The sequence below is a fragment of the Lepus europaeus genome, chromosome 13 (genome assembly GCF_033115175.1).
Source record: "Lepus europaeus isolate LE1 chromosome 13, mLepTim1.pri, whole genome shotgun sequence".
In the NCBI taxonomy this organism is placed as follows: Eukaryota; Metazoa; Chordata; class Mammalia; order Lagomorpha; family Leporidae; genus Lepus; species Lepus europaeus.
The window spans coordinates 98,787,303-98,801,927 of NC_084839.1; the positions used below are offsets into that span (position 1 = coordinate 98,787,303).

General features: G+C 35.5%; 1 protein-coding gene across 1 annotated transcript in view; it reads right to left on the reverse strand.

The window, feature by feature from the left end:
* The window catches only part of LOC133772929 (armadillo repeat-containing protein 3-like), a 127,013-nt gene that overhangs the window by 70,350 nt on the left and 42,038 nt on the right, over window positions 1-14,625 (reverse strand). Inside the window, exon 4 of the mRNA XM_062210084.1 lies at window positions 4,028-4,145. Within this exon, the coding sequence (XP_062066068.1) occupies window positions 4,028-4,145 (118 nt within the window). The remainder of the gene's footprint in view (window positions 1-4,027; window positions 4,146-14,625) is intronic.

Sequence of the window (14,625 nt, forward strand, 5' to 3'; positions counted from 1 at the left end):
CTACAATCAATTTTTTGTATGTTTCTTGCATTTCTTCAATCTCTTCATCTTCACATTCTAGTAATAAAGTGTTGTTGTGTTCCTTTGAGGTATCACATTGTCTTCCTTATTCTGTGTCTTGAGTTTCTGTGTTTATTTTGGGGCATTTGTGGAGATACTTTTTTTCTTTTTCCCTGTGATGGCTTTTAGTTCTGTAGCTTAATGGAATGTCTGCTCTTTCAGTGAATACTCAGAGGTGTGTGCTGGATGTGGCCCGGAGCCCTGCTCAGTGCACATTGTGAGGGGACTGTCTAAGGTGACACCCGAGTTGGGCATGGTAAATCTATTGTTTGTTTTATAAGAGGGGAGGGCTTTATCAGCTTTGCTTATATAGTCTCAGGCTCATCTCTTCTCCTCCTTTGTGTGAGCACAGATCCTGCAGCAATGACTCACCAGGCAATCAGGGATTCTTGAGTGTGTGGAGCCACCCAGAGACTGCTCAGAGACCCAGGCACACCCTGCACCCTTTCACACAGCCACAGTGTTTTTACAGTCCATCTCAGTGCACAGTCATGAGCATTCAGTTCCCTGTCAATTCTCCCAGTCACACTCAGGTATCTCCTCTTAGCTGGTTGTTGGGCATGCAGGCACAAGCTGAGACAGCTGTTACATATGTCCAAAATGGTGTCTGTCCTCTCTCAGCTAGTTACAGGTTGCAAGTTACTCCAGAGATTATAATATCAACATCAACAGTCCCAATCCTGCAAGGCATAGTTGGAACTTTACTCAGTTCCCTTGTGGCATGCAAAGACACTGGGATTTTGCATGGGGCACCCAGCACTGTGCTCTAGGAAGTGCAGATTAAATGTCCTCAGGTTGCATAGTATGAAGCCCAGGGGACCCCCCCTGTATCACACAGAGTGAGTGAAGCTCCAGAGTATATGCCCAGAATTCCCACAGTTGCAGAGTGCAGAGGTTTGTTCTCTAGCCTGGAAAGTGCCCTCTGGCTCTGGTGGCTTATGGTAGAAGTGAAACTGCTTGCTGTCCCCTGGCTCAGAATAGATAATGACTCTATCGAAACAAACTGTGTTTTATGTTTTGTTAGGGCATGGGGTAGGTGGGAGGCAAACGCTTCTGTTTTCAGAGCCACTTAGTTACTCAGACCCCCTACTCAACTCCCTAAAATCAGTGGAGACTATGAAATTCTGCAGTTAGACCTGCTGGTGCTAAGAGCTGTGGCATCTTCCTACCTTATCCCAGCACTAAGGCATTTCCCAGCTAGGAGCCAGTTGCATAGACACAGGGGTGGCTGGCAGCAGCAGCTGGTCATTGCATCTGTTCTCTCTCCTTGCTTCCCCCACAGTTTCTGTTTTGTTCTATCACTTCTCCACTGAAAATTTCTTTCAGTAAGTCCTCCAGGAATGTGGTACTTCATTTTAATGGCATATTTCTGTGGCTGAGGTCAGTGTAGCATTTCCCTATTCAACATCTCGGATTCCCCTTCAACAGTTATCTTTTAAAAAATTCAAAAAACCTTGATTGTATAAAACACCAAACTTAAAATTATTTTGTATGGATTTAACATGAAATATATTCTTATTTCTTTACCTCTTGTCATACAAAAGCAATAATGCATAATTAAGTATATATGACAGCTGGATGACAAATGATAGCTTTATGAGTATAAGGCTGAATGTGATCCAGCCTGCTATACAGGCATAATTCAACATTTCCCTGAAATCTGACCAAGAACTGTACTCTTAAACCAAACCATACTTTCCAGAACCACTGTGGCTTTTGTATGGATCTCAATGTTGACCAGAGTGACAAAGCCACGTGAGAATTGTGCCATTTGCTTATGGAATGATTTTTTCCCTGTCATTCAAGTCACAAAATATGTGCAAAGTATAATTTCTTTAAAGTCAAATTGTTCCTATTTAGTTTGAAAATAAAATTTTGTTAAGAATATCAAGATGCAATAAACTCTCCTCAAATATCGTATATTAAAATATTATGCAATATAATAGAAGTATAATTTTTAACTTTTTGCAATAAACTAAAATATAATCATACCATATATTTCTAAACAATTAATGAACATTTATAACTTTAAATAAACTATTTTTTGCAATTTCCATTTCAAAGATGAAGTACAAAGATAGTTCATCCCAAATATCTCAGATCCAGTTTATCTTACTATTAACATTTGGATTTAGTATAGCAGATATTTTCAATTGATACACTGATATTGATACATTATCATTATTAGTCAATACCTGTTTGGGTTTCCTAGTTTTGTTTTTTGTTTTTTTTTTTTTTTTTGACAGGTAGAGTTATAGACAGTGAGAGAGAGACAGAGAAAGGTCTTCCTCCTCTTAGTTCACTCCCCAAATGGCCGCTACGGCCGGCACAGTGCCGATCTGAAGCCAGGAGCCAGATGCTTCTTCCTGGTCTCCCATGTGGGTGCAGGGCCCAAGCACTTGGGCCACCCTCCAGTGCCCTCCCGAGCCACAGCAGAGAACTGGACTGGAAGAGGAGCAACTGGGACTAGAACCGGTGCCCATATGGGATGCCAGCGCCGCAGGCGGAGGATTAACCAAGTAAGCCATGGTGCTGGCCCCTGGATTTCCTAAAAGTTTTAATTTCCTCTTTTTGTTCCAGGAATTATAGGTTCCCCATGTCACTTTATAATCATATCTCCTTAACTCCTCTTGACTACGAGAGTCTCTCAGTCCTGTCTTGTTTTATATTACCATGACAGTTTTGATGACTAAGCACAAGGTATTTTATAAAATGGTCCCCCCTTGGAATTTGTCTGATTTTGTGTTTATCATGTTTAGACTCGAGTTATAGGTTTTGAGGAAAATAATTCAGAAATAAAGTGCCATTTTCATTGCATTATATCAAGGGAACATATTATCTTTTTTATTTTTAAAAATATTATTTTATTTATACTTATCTATGAAAAAATGTACTCATACTATCATGTTTGCATACATACTGGTATTGGCAATAGAATTCAATAATAAATCATGTTTATATTTTATAAAGAACACATAAACATTAAAATATTGATTGGTTATAGAAAGCAAAGTCGGGGAAAACCATTAGCAATAATTTTCATTTTCAGTAAAGAACAGCACCCTCTGAGAAGAATCAAATCAATTAGTAATATTCATCTATATTGCAAAATAATATTTACAAAGTAAAGTTAGTGATTGTACTGATTTTATTACTCTTACTAAGCCATTTTATCTTTTTCATACTCAGTGCACAGAAATAAAACATAATCTGAAGAAAAATATGTCCTCATTATTATTCACAATAAAAAGGGTCTGCTTCATTCTGCAGGCCTGGGCGTATTGTACAACAGGGAGCACTTAATAGCTCAAGTGGATCAATGTTCCATTTTGATTCTGATCCACTGAAGAGAATCCCCAGAATCAAAAAGGGAACATATTATCATCATGAGCTATCAATAATGATGTTAATTTTGACTACCTAACTGAGGCAGTATTTGTTAGGTTTACCTATTATAAAATATGTTTCCTCACCTCTGTATTATACTCTTTGGAAAGAAGGCACTAAACTCAATAAATGCCTGGAGAGTGAGAAGTCATATTTCATCTATAGATTCTTTAGATTCTCCTCGATCTGAAATCCTTCTGTGTGGGAAATTTGCCCTTTTCTTCCATTTATTTACTTATCCAATCATTTATTTACATCATTGCGGACTTGTGTATATTTATTTCCTACTTTGGGTTATAATGAAACACCATTTATTTGCTTTCTCAAATTATTCCACACTTGACGACTGGGAGTTCTTTTAGGGCATATTATATTCAAACTGTGATGCAACCTTCACCATGACTATTCTAACTGCTTGCTAAATTATTCTTTAAGATTCAGTTAGGCACTTAGAAAGATACGTTACTTTTAGGAATGCATTAAATATTCTGGTTGCCTGAAAAACTTCATCTGACAAGAAATAAGGGAGAATATAGTGATTTTTAAGAAACCAATAAAAATGAAAGAAAAAAATCCAAACCTTTTAAAGCAAATTTATAAATGGCTTCACATGCTTTAGCCAAAATTTCTTCTTCTGGAGAGTTAAGCATCAGCACCACAGTTGCTGCATTTTTGCTTTCTATCGTTAATGGATCAAACTGAAATGAAGACAGAAAAGTGTCAGATTCACATATGAGCTTATCAAAGGTGTCTTAAAACTCAGAGAATAATACTGAGAAAAGTGATGTAATTGTGCAATAAATGTACTGTAAAGTTTTTTCCTGAAAAATATAAGTGATAGGAAAAACAATTGGTAGCCCATAATTTCTGGAGTATTATTTGAAGAGTAAAATGTGTTGGATTCCAAAAAAAAATCTAGTTTTTCAAGTTAGCCATGTGGAATCAAACAAAACACTCAAAAGCTCCTGGAATGTGATTTTCTTTTTTCTATACAATGGGAACAATAATACACTGGTCATATGTATAATGCACTGAGCACATTGGCACAGAACAGGTGCTGATCAATTATATATGGTCTTATAATTCTTAGTCAATACTCATGAATCCTTGAGTACATGTACACCATGTTTTGATGCTCTGACAATCTCAATAATCAACACTTTCTTTCTAACCCATAGACTTTCTGGGAAGGCTGGAATTATGTTTGTGTAGTGATGAAAATGCAATAGAAAAAGCATGCAACAAAAAGTAAAGTAGGATAAAGTCTTGAATAGGGGAAATTATAATATAACAAAAAGTATAGGAGTCTAAGGAAACTGGTGTCTTGCTATGAAACCTGGAGAATTCATGTGTAACTAAAATGAACAATAAAAAACACTTAAGCCCCAAGGGCTTTCTGTGGCTAGGCCAAAAACAAACTATTATACTATATGTTTTCTGCCTTTCAAATAAAATGAAAATAGATAAAAATTCAAACAAATTCTTGAAAAAAATGAAAGTGAATTCACAAGATAACAAAATCTTTTGGATAGAGTGAAAATAGTACTAACAGGGAAGTTACAGCAATAAGTGACTACATCCAAAAACGGAAAGATTTCAGATAAACAACTTAATTATGCAGCTCAAGGAACTAAAAGAGCATGAACAAACCAAACCCAAAATTGGTAGGGAAAAAAAATCAGAGAAGAAGTGAATGAAATAGAGATGAAAAAAATACAAAAGATGAATGAAACAAAGTTCTGGTTTTTGAAAATATAAGATAAACAAATCTTTAGCTAGACTAAAGGGAAAAAGAGAAAAAAATGAAATCAGAGATGAAAAACAAAATATTATAAACAATAACACAGAAATGGATAGTATTATTATGATTATTATGAACAACTATATACTAAGAAAATGGAAGTCCTAGAAGAAATGGTTATGTTTATGGACACAAATAACCTAGAAAACATGAGCATGCCATTAACAAATGAGATTGAATTAGTAACAAAAACTCTCCCAGCTAAGAAAATCCATGGGCCACATTGCTTCACTGTTCATTTCTTTGCCAAACTTTTAAAGATCTAATTCCAGTTCTCCTCAAATTATCCTACGGAACATTGAAATGGAAGGAAACTTTCTAGATTCATTGTATGAGATCAGCATTACCCTGATACCAAAACCAGACAAAGATACAATCAAAAATAAAATTATAGTATCTTTTCTTAATGAATATATATGCAAAAATTCTCAAAGAAATACTAGCATACTAACACAAGCACTTAAAAATATATATTTTTAAAATATATATTATATATTATACATATACATATATATGCGTATATATGTATAAAAACATACTGGGGCTTGTGCTGTGGTGCAGCAGGTTAAGCTGCCATCTGTAATGATGACTTCTCTTATGAGTGCAGTTCAAGTCCCGTATGCTCTACTTATGATTCAGCTCCCTGCTAAAGTGCCTGGGACAGAACAGAAGATGGTCCAAGTGCTTGGGCCCCTGCCACCCAAGTGAGAGGCCTGGATGAAGTTTCAGGTTACTGTCTTTGGCCTGGCCCAGCCTCAGCCATTGTGGCCATCTGGGGAATGAACCTGCAGATGCATGATCTCTCTGTGTCTCTACTTCTTTCTGTAGCTATGCCTTTCAAAAAAAATAAATAAATAAATCCTGCAAACATCATACCATGTTCAAGTAGAATTTATCCCAGCAATGTGAGCATACTTCAGCACACATATAATGATAGGCATAACATATTATGTCAACAGAATGAAAGATAAAAAAAACTTATGATCAGCTCAGTAGATATGGAAATATCTACTGAGATATTGGGTAGAATTTAATATCCCTTTGTGACAAAAACCCTCAAAGGTTAAATATAGAGGAAAAGCATCTCAACACATTAAGAGCTATATATGACAATCCTACAGCCCAAGTTGGGAAACACTGGAATTAACTTCCTCTTTGATCAGGACTATGAAAGAAGGAGGCAAAACTACCCCATTTTCAGAAAACATGGTTTTATATTATATATAAAGAAATCTAAGGGCATCACCAGTAATTGGTTAGGATTGATAAAGTAATTCAGTAGGTCACAGTGCATAAAATTAATATACAAACACTGATAGCTTCTGAATACACCAAAAAATGAAATTGCTGAGAAGTAAGTGAAGAAAGCAATCTCATTCACAATAGCTACAAAAATATCTAAGAATCAGTTTAATAAAGAAATGATGATCTATAAAATAAAAATTACAAAATGTTGATTAAAGAAATTCAAGATGACATGAAAAAAGGGAGGCATTCCATGTTCATAGATTATGAGAATGTTGTTAAACCATCCACAATACCTAAAACAATCTACAGATTAAATGCACCTCCTTTCAAAATAGCAATCAGATTCTTTATAGAATTATAGAATATGACAAAAATCCATATGGATGGAACCATACAATGCTTCAAACAGCCATAGTGAATCCTGAACAAGAAGCATGCTAAAGGTATTGCAATACATGACTTTGAAACATACTACACATGTATAGTAAGCAAAACAACATGGCACTAGCATAAAAACAGATACATGGTCCAATGGCACAGAATAAACAATATCAATAAAAATCTATGTATTTACAACCAACTGATTTTTGACAAACCAAATAGGTATATGCATTGGAGAAAGGAAAATTCCTTCAATAATAGTGCTGGAAAATCTGAACATCCATATGAAGAAAAAACCACATCTCTATCTCCCACACTATATAAAAATCACTCAAAATGGATCAAAGACATAAAGTATGACCAGGGATTTTGAAATTACCTGAAGAAAATAAAGGAAAAATACTTCATAACATTGGCCTGAGCAGGGATTTTTTTTATATAACCCCCAAAATCCCAGGCAACAAAAATAAAACTTGAGAAATACATCAAACTCAAAAACTTCTGAGCAAAAAAGGAAACATTCAACATAGTGAAGAGACAGCCTACAAAATGCAAAAAAAAAAAAAAAAATACCAACAAGGTATTCATTCAAAGTTGATCACTTTCGGAATACATAAGGAATTCAATCAACTGCAGAGAAAAAAATCATCCAATTAAAATGCATCATATGTTAATGGAGGCCAGCTCTGAAACACAGCAGATAAGGCCCACCGCTTGTGATGTCAGCATCCCATATGGGCACAAGTTCATGTCCTGGCTGCTCCACTTCCAGTCTGACTCCCTGTTAATGCACCTGGGAAATAGCAGAGGATGGCCTTAGTCCTTGGGACCTTGCACCCACACAGGACACCTGCAAGAAGCCTGGGCTTTGGTCCTGGCTTTGGTCCTGCCCAGTCCCGGGTTTTTGTGGCCATTTGGGGATGGAAGATCTCTTTCTCTCTTTCTGTGTCATTCCCTCTATCTGTGTAGCTCTGACTTTCAAATAAATAAATAAATCTTTTTGAAAAATAACCTTAACAAATGTTCCTCAAAAAGAGGCCATACAAATGGCCAGAAGTATATGAAACAAAGTTCAATGTTATTAATCATTAAGTACTAATCAAGCCACAATAAACCACTTCACCATTGTTCCAATGGTTATTATCAAAAGACAATACTTGAAAAGTGCAGATAATTATACAGACACAGGGTGACTGTCATACACTCTTGGTGAGAAGCTGATATAACACAGCTTGAAAGTTTATCAAAGAAGAAAAAAAGAACTATCATATAATCCATCAGTCTCACTATTGGGTATATATACAAATATATACAAAGGAGATAAAATCAATATGTTGAAGAGACATCTGCACTAAAATGTTTATGGCCGCACTCTTCATAACAGTCAAGATATGTAATCAATCTAGGTGTCCATACACAGATAAAGGGACAAAGAAAAATGTTATATATCCAAAGTGAAATATTTACGAAAACAATAAATTTCTGTCATTTACAGCAACATGGATGGAACTGGATGATCTGTTACATGAAATAAGTCAGGCACAGAAGGCAAATACCATTTTTCTCACTTATATAAGGACAATAAAATTGACCTCAAATAATTAGGGAATTGAATAATACAGGGGAAGGGGGATGGATAGAGGATGGTTAATGAGTGCAGGGATACTGTTGGATAAGAGAATAACTTCTAATGTTCTGTAGCACACCAGCATAATTCTGGTTTGACAACAAATAGTTGAATATTTCAAAATAGAAAATAGGTTTTTTAATCTTCCCAAAATAAAGAAACTACATGTCTGAGGTGATAAATATGCCAATTACTCTTATGTTATCATTACATACTATGTACATATATCAAAATGCTACATTATAATCCATAAATATATACTTATTATTTGTTAATTAAAAACTATTTACAAATTTAAAAAATTAAAATGGCATAATGGTTGATTCAAAATTCCACCATATAAATAACTACATTAGATACAAATGATCTAACATTCTTATAAAAAGATTATCAAACTGAATAAAATAAACATTCAACTATAAGCTATCTACAAGAAACCTCATTTAATAGAGACATACATGTAGATTAAAAATAAAACAAGGAAATGAAACAAAACATGCAAACCCTAACCATAAGAAAGCTACACTCCCTATGTCAATGTTAGATAGAACACAATGCATTTATTGAACTAATGATATTAGCAGAAAAAAGATAGATATAATCATAAAAAGTTCATTTTTAGAAATAAAATGTTCCTAAGTGTTATTTATCTAATAACACAAGTTTAAATTAAGAAAAACAATGCTATGCAGTGACATAGAAATCAATGATATTCTCAGACATATGTTTACAAAAATATGCTCAAGATGAGAAAACAAGAGGATACAAGATGCCCGAATAGTGAGAAGATGCACAGGCCTTAGCTGCAAAAAGATAATGGAAAAAACAAAGGAAGGACCAGGAGTCTGAGAGACTGACTGATAGACATTTTCAGTGAAGAAAAGACAGAACAGAACAAAGATTCATGGGGCAGCAAGAAAAGAGGACAGACACACTGCTGTGGCTGGCTGCAAGGCTGAGAGTAGCCATCTTTCAAGTCAATATAGAAAGAAAGTTGCTGCATTCCCCTCCACTGGCAGCTTTAACAGAGGGAGAAATCTTCAGTCCCCCACTGATTTTAATTCCAGCCTGGGGAGTTGACTGGGGTCTGAGTGACTACGTGGCAAAGCACGAGACTCAGTTGGCTCTGTAGTCAAGCAATGTATCTCTAATCCACTGATACCAGAAGCAACCAGAACCAGAGTCAGAGTAACTTACAGGGTGGAGAGCAGACCCCATGTGTTCTGCAACTGTGAGACTTTTGGGCACAAATGCTGGAGCTGTGCTCACACACTCTACGTGATCAAAGCAGATTACCCTCAGCTTCTTGTGGCTAGCACCAGCACCAACCCATACAAAATACGGATCCAATCAAGAAGTTACTTCTGCATCGCCTAGCTCAAGTGAGATTTATCCAAGATACAAGGGTGTTTCAATATTTGCAAATCAATAAATGTCATAAATAACATTCATTAAAATGAACAAAAACTCATGATCGTCTCAATAGATGCAGAAAAATCATTATATAGGACTCAGCATCCCTTCATGATTAAAATCTTCCACAAATTAGATATAGAAAGTACATACTTCAAAATTATAAAGCCTACACATAAAAAACTAATAGCCAAATTACACTGAGTGGAGAAAAGCTGAAATATTTCTTTTCAGATCTGGAAAAAGGAAAGGATGTCCACTACCACCACTCTTATTCAATATAGTTCTGGAAGTATTAGCAAGAGAAATTTGGTGTAGAAAAAAAAAAAGGATATGAAAATTAGAAAAAATGAAGTTAAAATCTCCATGTTTACAGGTAATATGATATTGTACATGGAAAAAACTAAACACTCCACCAAAAAACTGTTAGAACTAATAAATCAATTAAATAAAGTTCCTGGTTACAAAATAAACATACCAAAACCAGTAACTTTTTATATGCTAGAGATGAACTCATAGAGAAATCATGAAGAAAACTCACTCACAATAGCCCCCAAATTATCAAATATTTAGAAATAAATTTACTAAGAAATGCTATTTAGCTATCATAAAGAATGAAATTCTGCCATTCACATAAAAATGGATGCAACTGTAGGACTTCATGTTGATTGAAATTATCCAGATTCTGAGAGACAAATACCACATAGTCTCTCTTTTATGTGGAAGCTGAAATTTAAAATAAACAAGAAAAGAAATGCCTGTATCTATTAGTATTGAGGAAATACATTTTTGTCAAACCTCATTTTAATAGCCTTGTCAAACAAATGATTAAAGAGTGATTTCTACTATAGGTGTAATGATCCATGATTTTAAAAAATTTACTATTATAAGTGAAAGACATATTTTTATTTGATTTTTATTTGTAGCCATTACCTATATTCCCACTGAATTATGTCTTTTTACTTTCACTTGTTGAACTCTTTATTTAGTGGATCATTGTCTTTGAATAACATGTAAATTATAAATATATATTATATATAGATATATAATATAAATTATCTCAAAATTAAAAAGAAGGGCAGGAGGAGTGAGGGGAGGGAGGGAAAGAGGAAGGTAAGTATTATTATATTCTTATAATTGCATTTATGAGCTACCTTGAACCAGTTCCCTTTGTATTAATATCACATTAACATGTTAACTAGTGAGAATTGAAACACCATGAATTTGCTGTGAACTTCAGAACCGTACATATTAATAAATTTTGGAAAAAAAATATAAAACATTGCTGAGACAATTGTTATACAGGCTTTGGCTGCCTACAGCCTGTTGGGATCTGTTGGGAAGCAAGAACTATATTTTTTTACATTAAGATTGCATTTTTCAAGACTGCTATTATGTCCCCAAGACTTTGAAACATAGTATATAATAGCAATGATATCATAAATTATAGAAAATATATCAGACAATATATATTCATCTGTTAATTCTAATCAGAGTGTGTTCTTGACAAGTACTGTGCTCATGAATCCACTTTCAGCTGATATTAATCAATAATGTGAACCAGCAGCAAAATGTGGGTTTATGGAAACCTAGTATATGTTGAAAAAAAAAAGAGAACCTCCAACATTTTAGTGATATGTCCAAAGGAAAGAAGCCAGAATGCAAAACTATGTCATGAGACTACAGTAATATTACTGCAAAGCATTTCTGGGCCCGAGACACAGGGGTGCATGTGTCTATGAAGAGTCCAGATGATTATCGTGTTAATAGCTCTTATTCACAATATTCCAGGCACTGAAAATTGTATATAATTAATTTTTTTGTAACTCATACAATAGCTGAAATGAGTTGGATACTGCAATTCTTCCTAGAATAGAGGAAAACATATGGGGAATGTTTCGAGACTAGGCAAAGCCTTCTTGAATAAGACCCCAGAAACACAGGCAGTACAAGCAGAAGTAGACAAATTGGACTACACCAAGCTAAGAAACTTCTGTACATGAAAGGCAACAATCAACAAAGCGAAGAGGCAACTTACAGAATGGCAGAAAATATCTGCAAACTATGAATCAGTTAAAGGATCCAGAATATATAAGGAGTTCTTGAAATTCAACAACAAAACAAACAATCCAGGTAAGACACAGGTAAAGGATTTGAGCAGTCATTTTTTAAAAGAAGAAATACAAATGGCCCACAGACAGATGAAAAAAAAAATGGTCAGGATCATCAGCCATCAGGGAAATGCAAATAAAATTCACAATGAAATACTGCCTCACTCTAATTAGAATAGCCAATATCCAAAAATCAAATGATAAAAAATGGTGGCAAGGTTGTGGAGAAAAAGGTACCCTCATACACTGTTGGTGGGAATGCAAATTGGTACACTCTTATGAAAAACATCACGATCATTCCTCAGAAAACTAAAAATAGGTCTACCATTGACTCAGCTATCTCTCTCCTGGGAATACATCCAAAGGAAATGAAATCAGCAAATGAAAGTGATCCCTGCATTCGCATGTTTATAGCAGCTCAATTCACAATAGCAAAGATAGGGAATCAACATAGATGCCCATCAATTGATGAGTGAATGAAAAAAATGTGGTATGTATGCATGATAGATTATTACTCGGCCATAAAAAAAGAATGAAATCCTGACATTTGTAATAGGTTTGATGCAATTGGAGATCACCCAGAAATATGAATATTAAGTTTTCTCTTATTTGTCAAAACTAATATAGAAGGAGTATAAAATTTGTGTGGATGTCATATTGTTTTTTTTGTTTGTTTGTTTGTTTGTTTGTTTTTTTATTTTTGACAGGCAGAGTGGATAGTGAGAGAGAGACAGAGAGAAAGGTCTTCCTTTTGCCGTTGGTTCACCCTCCAATGGCCGCCACGGTAGCGCGCTGCGGCCGGCGCACCACGCCGATCCGATGGCAGGAGCCAGGTGCTTCTCCTGGTCTCCCATGGGGTGCAGGGCCCAAGGACTTGGGCCATCCTCCACTGCACTCCCTGGCCACAGCAGAGAGCTGGCCTGGAAGAGGGGCAACCGGGACAGGATCGGTGCCCCGACCGGGACTAGAACCCGGTGTGCCGGCGCCGCAAGGTGGAGGATTAGCCTAGTGAGCCGCGGCGCCGGCCTGTTTTTTAATTATAAACATTCACTGAATCATACCATGTAAATGACAATATACTCTTCTTTCTCCATGTTATGATCATTTTCATAAAACCTTGTCTGTGATACTAATATGTCTGTGTTCAACAAAATATAGTATATAGTGCCTATATATGAAGTGAATGTGACAAAATATTAAAAATTAAAAATCATAATTTTAAAATATTAAAAAGAGTACAAACTTTCAGGTACAAGATAACAAAATCTGTTGATGTCATGTGCAGCAGGCATGGTGATGGAGGTGTTAATATTTGGTTGTGGTGATGATCACACTATATACACATATTTCAAATCATCATGTATATTTTTAATGTTTTTAAACTATTTATCTTTATTTGTCAGTTAAATATTTTTGAATTATAAAACAATAAAGAAAAATCAAAGTAACTTTACCAAATTTGACAAGTTGGCCAAAATAACAGTTTGTGAGATGCAGAGCTGGGACAGTGTTTCTCATTTTTATCCCAAATCCTCTAATTACGGAAGGGAGATTTCTGCATGAAGTCCAAGTCCCTGAAAACTTTAAAATCATTTGAGTACGTGAACTATATTCATTTCTTTTCTGTTCATACTTTGAAGGAAATCATATCAAACATCTATTTTAAAATTTTCTAAACTGAAATTGTCAAAGTAATTTTCCACTTTTAATATACTCTTTCAGCACCTGATAGAAACTTTAAGATAGGGAAGATAAAATTATGCTTTTTGTTGTGGGGAATGCATTGCTTATTATTTGGAATAGAAAAGCAAAGATAATCCCAGGGTATTCTTTCGAAAAAATTGAAAAATACAGGACTTCAAAAAAAACTGTCGGGGTCGGCGCTGTGGCACAGTTGGTTAACGCCCTGGCCTGAGGTGCCGGCATCCCATATGGGCGCCGGTTCGAGACACAGCTGCTCCACTTCCTGTCCAGCTCTCTGCTATGGCCCGGGATAGCAGTAGAAGATGGCCTAAGTCCTCGGGCCCCTGCACTCACGTGGGAGACCGGGAAGAACTCCTGGCTCCTGGCTTCAGATCAGCACAGCTCCAGCCGTTGCAGCCAATTGGAGAACGAACTATCGGATGGAAGACCTCTCTCTCTCTCTCTCTGCCTCTCCTCTCTCTGTGTAACTCTTTCAAATAAATAAATAAACCTTAAAAAAAACTGTCACCAGCTAACTATACACACACATGCACACACACACACGTGTATATATAATTGCTATAGAAAAATTACCAATTGTTTTTGAAAATTCACTTGGATAATTAACATTAGCAAGATACTAAAAAGTGTAAATGTAAAGTATTTTCAAAACAAATCAAAATTGTTTTTTAGTGTATTTATTTGACAGAAGTAGAGGGGAGGGGGAGAGACAAGGACAGGTTTTCCATGTGCTGTTTTACCCACCAATTTTTTGCAACAGTTGGATCGTTGGATCAGGCTGAACCAGGAGACCATAACCCAATCAGGGACACTCACAGGCATGGCAGGGACCTAGTTACTTAAGTCATCGCCTGTTGTTTCCCAGGGTATGCATTAACAGGAGCTACATCAGG